Genomic DNA, 10,000 nt, shown 5'->3' on the forward strand with positions numbered 1-10,000 from the left:
AAAATGTAATCAAGTTGATTAGCAGACTTTGACAGGCTCTAGCGTGAAGGTAGTGGTATGACATGAAACTAGACAACCTAGATAATCCAAAGACTGTTGACCTCCCACCTCAAGATATCTGAATGGAAATGGGTTCTATGAGTCTCCTCTTTATGGACATGCCCGATTTATACTAATATCATGCAGTTTTAGGGCAAATGCATCAAGATTTATGCATGTAGTACAAATTATGTTATTTTCGAAAAAAATATTATACTGTATGTGCATGGTTCTGCATAGACAGTCTACAGAATTTCATGAATTAGGCCTGACTGAAAGGCTGAGGCTCTTGTCTCAATGACTCTTGACTGTATTCACGTGTGATGATGAAATGGAACCACTGATGTGGCTACTATGGGGACTATGGCACTGACACGTGTAACCTTTAGAGTATGGCTTATTGTTTTGGATGAACTGGAGTCATGACTGAGAACACTAATCTAGGGTTAGGGTTAGTAAAGCTAGAGTCGTGCTCCTCTGCTCAATTTGGTTAACTTGACAGTGAGAGTGATTTCAATGCAATGCAACTTAACTGAAATATAACCATTTAAAAATGGGCCATAATGGTGATTTATCTTGTTTCCAGTCCAGTTGTCATCTAGGTGTTGGATTCTAGTCCAATTTCCATCTAGGGGTTGGATTCTAGTCCAATTTTCATCTAGGTGTTGGATTCTAGTCCAATCTTCATATAGGGGTTAACTTGGATTATAGTCCAATCTTCATCTAGGTGTTGGATTCTAGTCCAATCTTCATCTAGGTGGTGGATTCTAGTCCAATGTTCATCTAGGTGTTGGATTCTAGTCCAGTGTTCATCTAGTTGTTGGATTCTAGTCCAGTGTTCATCTAGGTGTTGGATTCTAGTCCAATGTTCATCTAGATAATAATAATAATAACTTTATTTGTATAGCACTTTTCATACAGAGGTTGCAGTTCAAAGTGCTTAGATGTTGGATTCTAGTCCAATGTTCATCTAGATGTTGGATTCTAGTCCAATGTTCATCTAGATGTTGGATTCTAGTCCAATGTTCATCTAGGTGTTGGATTCTAGTCCAATTTGCATCTAGATGTTGGATTCTAGTCCAATGTTCATCTAGGTGTTGGATTCTAGTCCAATGTTCATCTAGATGTTGGATTCTAGTCCAGTGTTCATCTAGGTGTTGGATTCTAGTCCAGTGTTCATCTAGGTGTTGGATTCTAGTCCAGTGTTCATCTAGGTGTTGGATTCTAGTCCAGTGTTCATCTAGGTGTTGGATTCTAGTCCCGCGGGCCAAACTGGTGACAAAGGGTTTCCGGTCCTTTGCAGTGACGGTGCCGACACTGTGGAATAAGCTCCCGCTCAACATCAAGTCTGCCAACACCGTACAGACCTTCAAGGCCTTGCTTAAAACCCACCTTTTCGCTCTAGATCTGGGGTTCGCAAACCTTTTCATATCGCGACCCCATTTAATTTTCTGGGGACCCCACACTTAATGTATCGCGTAAAACCCGTAGTTTGAGAACCACTGCTCTAGAGATGATCATTGAGTTACTTTGCTGTTGTGTTGTGTGTCTGAGGTGTTCTTATGTTCTCTGTCTGTCCGTCTGCCTGGTTCCCTGTCTCCATTGTCCTGTCTATTTATTCGTATAATTTTTTTCCCCGGGCTGCGCCCCCGAACCGATGTAAAAATTGGCTGGGGGGGAGGGGGGGGGCGCATTATAAATGAAAACATCATATCATATCATTATCATCATATAATTTCCTATGTGATTATTGTTGCTCTCAAAATGCATTACAATGCATAGATTTATACTAAAGTCTTCATAATCTTCCCAGGGGGGGGGGGGGCGCCCCAGCGAGGCCACGGCTCCTGACCTCAGTATTTAAAGAATCCTGCCTGCCGCTCTGTTAGCAGCTTCTGCTATGGACTTGAAACCCCTTCCTTAGCTTCTTGTGTGTTTTTTTTTTTTTAACATTACAAACCCTTCCAGGCTTGACAACTGGGGAAGAAACACTATTTATTGTTACATGAAACCCGTTGCTTTTGGGCTAAAAGGTTTGGTTTAGTCATTCTTGAGGCCATGGTCAACATTTCACTGTGGGTTCAGACTTAGAATATTTTGGCCCCTGTCCACTGTAAGAACTCGCCGCGGAGAACCGCGCTGTCAAACCCCCAGCTCACGGGTTCCAGAACCGTTTCCATGGTAAACAGGGAGGTTCTACATGAAGAGCTGCAGAGTGGATCAGGAGGTGTCGCTAAACGGGAGTGGGGGGGGGGGGAGTTAGCGGTGTTCTCTCCATTGTGATTGGTCAAGAAAATGCCCTTAATGATGAGGTGCAAGCCCTTAATTAACCCCTTAAGCCCGACAGGCCCAGTACGGGGGCCGGATTTAAATCACGTCATAATAAAATAGATCTATACAGTCTGTATTAATGTTGCATTTGCAGTGTAATCGCAATGTCCTGGGTTCGAATCCGGCCCAGGACTTGTGTTGCATGTCCTCCCCATCTCTTCACCCAACTTTCCTCTCTGCCTGTCCTGTCCATAATAAAAGCTGTAAAATGCAGAAAAAACATATATATAAAAAATTAAGAAAACAGCAGTCAAAGTGTATATTTTCAGCACTACGTTTGTTGAGTGAAAGATATTCATAAATATCTGGGCGCATCCCGGCGGAAACCGGATGAATTAGATGCGAGGAAATAACGTGTCATGAAAGCATTGTAGTCCTAAGACAGAGGAGACCCATGGCTTTCAATGGACATCGAAATTTCATAAAGCTACACTACCCAGCTCACACCAGCCACTGTGAAAGCTGCTGAAAATATTTGTTGTGAAAAATGCTGACGTTATTTTTATGATTATATCTCAAATCTAAACGTTATTGCCATAAAATAGAAGGTAGTTTGTTTCTTTACCTTTCTGTGAACGTCTAGAAAAAAAACGTGTCTCAATCTGATGAAAAATGGCGGAGCTATTTACATTATAAAAAGTAACTGTACTTACAGTCGATTTCAGTCACAGTCTCTGCTGCCCTGTAACGGGCGCCTGGTGGTACTAAATCCAGATTGGATTCTGCCATTGGAAAGAGGAGATTTGGCCCGATCCATAGATATATGACCTGGCCATAATAAGGTAATTTATAGGCCTGATATTCTATATTCTATATTCATATTGCATATGTCCGGATGGCAAAATTCAGCACTCCAAAACCCCTTGTAAATCATCTGCCCTTTGCTTAGATTTTCTGTACACTTGATCTCAAGAAGGTGAATGAGCTCAGTGGCTTTTTCACGTCTGGTCAATGTTAGCATAGTGTTATTCACCATCAAATTATTTTCTTTTTAAAATAATAATAATTTATATTCTCCTTTGGTTCATTATAATTTACTCAAGCATAGTAACAGACACAATATTTCTGACTCTGTGAATACATTTCCTGAGGTCCATAGATGTCCCTAGATACCAAGAACATGCTAATGGCCATGTAGAAGTGGAGCAATCTTCCATTTTCTTGGGTATGTACTTTTAGGCGAATTTTCTGAAAATATGGCTAGGGCTTAAGAGGTTAATGATGAGCTGCAGGCCCTTAACTCATCCAGCGCCAGGGGTCGCTGTCTACCTTCTGGCTAGAACGCCATCGCTTTAATCAATGGGGAGACTGCGAAATTTGCGAGTGCTTAAAATATATCTTATATTATAGCTATGGGTCTAATAACACTGTCGATTGTCAGTGAGTTGCTTCTAGTCAACATGCAAAAAACAGATCCGTACATTTCCGTTTGATACCGTTTTGAATATGAGTATAGCTTTGGTGATTCTTAGTAATCCCAGCAAAAGACGCGATAATAGCGTTTTAGTGGAATACACTTATCACGTTGTCATTTTTCGCCTGATTATCGAATCAGATGTATCGCAGATGTATCGTTGTAAACGCTCGTCCGGCCGGAGTATTTAAACCCCGCCCGCACGGCTCAGATCGGCCCAGAAAAGAAACTACACCATTTCTAATGGAGTGCAATACCGGCGGTATTTGCCCTTTTGCGAGCTCAGACCCATTCCCAATGATAACATCAGGCTGGATGGATGAAAAATGAATGGATATAGCTAATAAAAGAAATGACGATTAAAACCAGAGATTTCTCGGGTTTGGCGCCCAGCGCATGGCGAGTTAACCCGAGATATCTCGGGTCTGGCCCTGAATGTGTTAATGATGAGCTGCAGGCCCTTAATGATGAGGCGTAGGCCTTTAATGATGAGGCGTAGGCCTTTAATGATGAGGCGCAGGCCTTTAATGATGAGGCGCAGGCCTTTAATGATGAGGCGCAGGCCTTTAATGATGAGCTGCAGGCCTTTAATGATGAGGCGCAGGCCTTTAATGATGAGGCGCAGGCCTTTAATGATGAGCTGCAGGCCTTTAATGATGAGCTGCAGGCCTTTAATGATGAGGCGCAGGCCTTTAATGATGAGGCGCAGGCCTTTAATGATGAGGTGCAGGCCTTTAATGATGAGGCGCAGGCCTTTAATGATGAGCTGCAGGCCTTTAATGATGAGGCGCAGGCCTTTAATGATGAGGCGCAGGCCTTTAATGATGAGCTGCAGGCCTTTAATGATGAGCTGCAGGCCTTTAATGATGAGGCGCAGGCCTTTAATGATGAGGCGCAGGCCTTTAATGATGAGCTGCAGGCCCTTAATGATGAGGCGCAGGCCTTTAATGATGAGCTGCAGGCCTTTAATGATGAGCTGCAGGCCTTTAATGATGAGCTGCAGGCCCTTAATGATGAGGCGTAGGCCTTTAATGATGAGCTGCAGGCCTTTAATGATGAGGCGTAGGCCTTTAATGATGAGGCGCAGGCCTTTAATGATGAGCTGCAGGCCTTTAATGATGAGGCGCAGGCCTTTAATGATGAGGCGCAGGCCTTTAATGATGAGCTGCAGGCCTTTAATGATGAGGCGCAGGCCTTTAATGATGAGGCGCAGGCCTTTAATGATGAGGCGCAGGCCTTTAATGATGAGGCGCAGGCCCTTAATGATGAGCTGCAGGCCCTTAATGATGAGGCGCAGGCCTTTAATGATGAGGCGCAGGCCTTTAATGATGAGGCGCAGGCCCTTAATGATGAGCTGCAGGCCCTTAATGATGAGGCGTAGGCCATTTAATGATGAGCTGCAGGCCTTTAATGATGAGGCGTAGGCCTTTAATGATGAGGCGCAGGCCTTTAATGATGAGGTGCAGGCCTTTAATGATGAGCTGCAGGCCCTTAATGATGAGCTGCAGGCCCTTAATGATGAGCTGCAGGCCCTTAATGATGAGCTGCAGGCCCTTAATGATGAGCTGCAGGCCCTTAATGATGAGCTGCAGGCCCTTAATGATGAGGCGCAGGCCCTTAATGATGAGGCGTAGGCCATTTAATGATGAGCTGCAGGCCCTTAATGATGAGCTGCAGGCCTTTAATGATGAGCTGCAGGCCCTTAATGATGAGGCGTAGGCCTTTAATGATGAGCTGCAGGCCTTTAATGATGAGGCGCAGGCCTTTAATGATGAGCTGCAGGCCTTTAATGATGAGGCGTAGGCCTTTAATGATGAGGCGCAGGCCCTTAATGATGAGGCGTAGGCCTTTAATGATGAGGCGCAGGCCTTTAATGATGAGCTGCAGGCCTTTAATGATGAGCTGCAGGCCTTTAATGATGAGGCGCAGGCCTTTAATGATGAGCTGCAGGCCTTTAATGATGAGGCGTAGGCCTTTAATGATGAGGCGTAGGCCTTTAATGATGAGGCGCAGGCCCTTAATGATGAGCTGCAGGCCCTTAATGATGAGGCGCAGGCCTTTAATGATGAGGTGCAGGCCTTTAATGATGAGGCGTAGGCCTTTAATGATGAGCTGCAGGCCTTTAATGATGAGCTGCAGGCCTTTAATGATGAGGCGTAGGCCTTTAATGATGAGCTGCAGGCCTTTAATGATGAGGCGTAGGCCTTTAATGATGAGCTGCAGGCCTTTAATGATGAGCTGCAGGCCTTTAATGATGAGCTGCAGGCCCATAATGATGAGCTGCAGGCCCTTAATGATGAGCTGCAGGCCTTTAATGATGAGCTGCAGGCCCTTACTGATGAGCTGCAGGCCCTTAATGATGAGGCGTAGGCCTTTAATGATGAGGCGCAGGCCTTTAATGATGAGGCGCAGGCCTTTAATGATGAGCTGCAGGCCTTTAATGATGAGGCGCAGGCCTTTAATGATGAGGCACAGGCCTTTAATGATGAGGCGCAGGCCCTTAATGATGAGCTGCAGGCCCTTAATGATGAGGCGCAGACCCTTAATGATGAGCTGCAGGCCCTTAATGATGAGCTGCAGGCCCTTAATGATGAGCTGCAGGCCCTTAATGATGAGCTGCAGGCCCTTAATGATGAGCTGCAGGCCCTTAATGATGAGCTGCAGGCCCTTAATGATGAGGCGCAGGCCTTGTACATACCTGCATATAATCCTTTTTACATATCTGTAGATACTATATCTATATCTGCACATATCCCTTACCTACTCTTACTAGTTACGCTGCTGGCCAGTATGACTTACTACCACAGTGTCTTTATACCTGTATCACTGTACATATTATACTACAACTCTGTACATACATCTGATCAGCACTATATTGCTCAGTAGTACTAATATATTATATATATATATATATATATATATATATATATATATATATATATATATATAGTTTAATCACCTGTACATTGTATATTACTATTGCACTTTACTGTTACATTTGCACTCTGGTTGGATGCCAAACCTCTTTTCGTTGTACTTGTGCTGCATGATGACAATACACTTGAATCTAATGTAATCTAACGTAATTAATGGTTTGGGGTGAAGAAGACATTCAACGTTAGTTCGTTCGAGTCGCTTTGTCAGCGCTTTCCACCATCTCAGAACCTTCAGAGGTGTTTGGAAGAGCCCTGGTGAAATGTCTGCTTCCACGTCCTCTGCCGTTGAACCAAAGCTCTTGTTCTAAACTGGGCTGAAGAGCGTTGGACTTCACTTTTGAGGTTCTGAAAGGTTCTTTTACAGAAAGTCCCTCAGCGTCCTTTGACTTTGCAGGACAGCGGTTCTGGGACGGCGTCTCTCCCCGGCGTACCGGGACATAACGCAGAGCAGCTCGTTGAGAGAAATTACACCATATTCACGACTCTGGCTAAAATATGGAAAACACATATTGGATTTATTAAAGGCTGAAACTCAAGCAATAAAGTAATGATTTCTGGAAACCCAATCTCAAATTATGATACTTGGTTTCCGCCACACACTACTCTCCAGTATTTGTGGAATTATCGGTTGGGTCGGATTTACACAATGACACACATAGAGGATACTAAGAAGTGAATATTTGAGATGGTTAAAACTATTTAGAGAGCAAATTAAAGCACCCGCAGTTTATTATGCTATAACACCAACATGCTTGCGTTGCAACAAAGTTCACCAGAAGGACTTCACTCGGTAGCCAGTATTCTTCTCGTACTGTAGGCTGGCTGCACAGTCTAGCTTTACAGAAACCACACTGTATATTTGACTCTATAGTGAGCCGGTGTTAAAGGGGAACTATCTTATAAATGGCCTTTTTGAGTGTTTAGCATTGTTTCCTAGCTATGTGAACTTATATTAATATGATCTATGTCTCTAATTCTCATATTGGCGCATTATTCCAATTCTCCTCTCACAATATTCACCCTCACTGAACTGAGTCATCTGAAAATGTGATGATTTGTGATGTCAGAGAGACACCGCTGCATGATGATGTGGCTGTGTGGCATCAGGTACATGATGAGCTGCACACAGTGGTTGGAGCCCAGCCTCAAAACGGCTTAAGATCTTGAGGTAGAAAAATGCTGTTTTTGAGGACTTGATTAGAAATACAAAACAATGAATAAAAAAAAATAAAAAATTACAGAGGTGTTCCATAGACTCACAGGAATTGTGTAAAAGTGCCAAAATAGTGAAAGAAATAGTAAAATAGTTCCCCTTTAAATGTACTCTCATATCGTACTATTGTACTACCGAGTCAAACATGCACCACGATTTAAAGGCCCAATCTGTAATTGTCTTGACCATATAAATTTGAGGTATATTCACATACGTAGTAATGTTATACATAATGTTAACTTGTGGCGGCTGGGTGGCGCAGCGGCCTAAGCACTCGTCACCAACGCAAGAGACACCGGTATCGAATCCGGCTGTCAGCGTTGCCTCCGGCTTGGGCCGGCCGTCATACTGGCTCAATTGGCAGAGTCAGTGGGAGGGAAGCCGGTGGGGTGGTATTCTGGTCGTTGTAAACAGCGACTCCTACAGGTCGGTCAGGGCACCTGCACAGCAAAGAAGGGATATGTTGAAGGTAGTGTGACCTCCCACGCGTTACACTTCACCAATGAGAGTCCGCGCTGGCAGGTGAAAAGAGGTTGCTGACTGTCTCCTATGTGACGGAGGAAGCATCTGATAGACTTCAGGACTCCCTAGACCGACCAGTGGGGGGCACATGCGAGCAACGACCAGGAAGGGGAGGGGGGAATTGGCATAACGACGAAATTGGGATGGGAGAAAAATCGGAGAAAAACAGGAGAAAAAGTGGATAAAAAAAAAAATAATAATAATGTTAACTTGTGTTAAGTATAATTTAATATACGGTGAGATATGGTCAGGGACATTACCACTAGCCCTAGAGACCAGCACGTTTAATGCCACCCCAGAGGAGGACAGACTTTGTTGGTTGTCAATATCCCAGTGTACCCAACCCCCCCCACCCAACCTCCTCCAATGTACAGTTTCTACGTCAAATGTATATACTCCCTTTTCATGACTCCTTCTGTATCACAAACAGTACTGTATTTGCAAATCTGATATGTCATAAATGTATAGATGTAGCAGTACTGACTATCTGTATGTCATGTATGTCATATATGTCCTGATGAATTGAAAATGGGGGACCCTGATGTAAACAAGACGAAAGTCTTTCTCTGGTCTGCATCCCCTTAACAATTGTGTGTATTGAGCCGTACTGTATTGTACCCATTCTGCAATCTGTTAATAAAGTTTTCAATCAATCAATCAATGTGTGAGTTAGAGGTGACATTGATAAACTTTTTTAGTAAAATGTCCTCCATGTATTTAGATTTTCTTGAGCCGGATCAATATGAACACCATGTCTTAAAATCAAATTTTCTTAAAACAAGTAAAGAAGAATCTGCCAACCCACCTCAAACCCTGCCCTCTTTTGTTGGTCCTCCAATCGCAACAGTTGCTGCCCTCTTTACTAGTTTTAGTCTTGCTCATTTTATATTCTTTTTTACTCTCTTGCTAGCTTTTATGTTATTTTACAATGTAGCGCTTTGAAATTTGCTCCACGATCATAAAGCGCCCTACAAATTAAATATATTATTATTATTATTATTATTATTATTATTATTATTATTATTATTATTATTATTATTATTATTATTATTATTATTATTATTATTATTATTATTATTATTATTATTATTATTATTATTATTATTATTATTATTATTATCGTTTTAAGAACAGCGTGAGAAATCCCTTTGACTTGTTCTGTGAAAAAAGGTTTAGAGAACTCAAATATGAGCTTAAAATTGTTTCCTTTTGTTTCCACACAGTGGCGTGGCGTGGCGGCGGCGGTCTTACCTCCCGCGCAGGTGGCAGAACATTCTGACCAGGGCAGGTGGTGCCAGCTGAAGCCCACCTCGTTGTCCCCGCTTCCTGTCCGCTGGATGGGCACGTTGAACTTGTAGCGGATGCCCAGGTTCTGTTCTTGAAGGAGCACCTGTACAGGAGGCGGGTGAGAGAGGGGTCTTATAGCGATTACATAGTCAGTCAGGAGGAGTCCCTGTACAAGCAGCGGGTGAGAGAGGGGTCTTATAGCGATTACATAGTCAGTCAGGAAGAGCCCCTGTACAAGCAGCGGGTGAGAGAGGGGTC

At 43.3% G+C, this 10,000-nt stretch overlaps 1 protein-coding gene across 1 annotated transcript in view; it reads right to left on the reverse strand.

Moving 5' to 3' along the window:
- adamts6 (ADAM metallopeptidase with thrombospondin type 1 motif, 6) overlaps nucleotides 1–10,000 on the reverse strand; it is a gene marked incomplete at both ends in the record, with an annotated part of 100,823 nt that overhangs the window by 19,659 nt on the left and 71,164 nt on the right. Inside the window, one exon of the mRNA XM_084324811.1 lies at nucleotides 9,707–9,845. Within this exon, the coding sequence (XP_084180937.1) occupies nucleotides 9,707–9,845 (139 nt within the window). The remainder of the gene's footprint in view (nucleotides 1–9,706; nucleotides 9,846–10,000) is intronic.

The sequence above is a fragment of the Notolepis coatsorum genome (genome assembly GCF_963971535.1).
Source record: "Notolepis coatsorum genome assembly, chromosome: 11".
NCBI lineage: Eukaryota > Metazoa > Chordata > Actinopteri > Aulopiformes > Paralepididae > Notolepis > Notolepis coatsorum.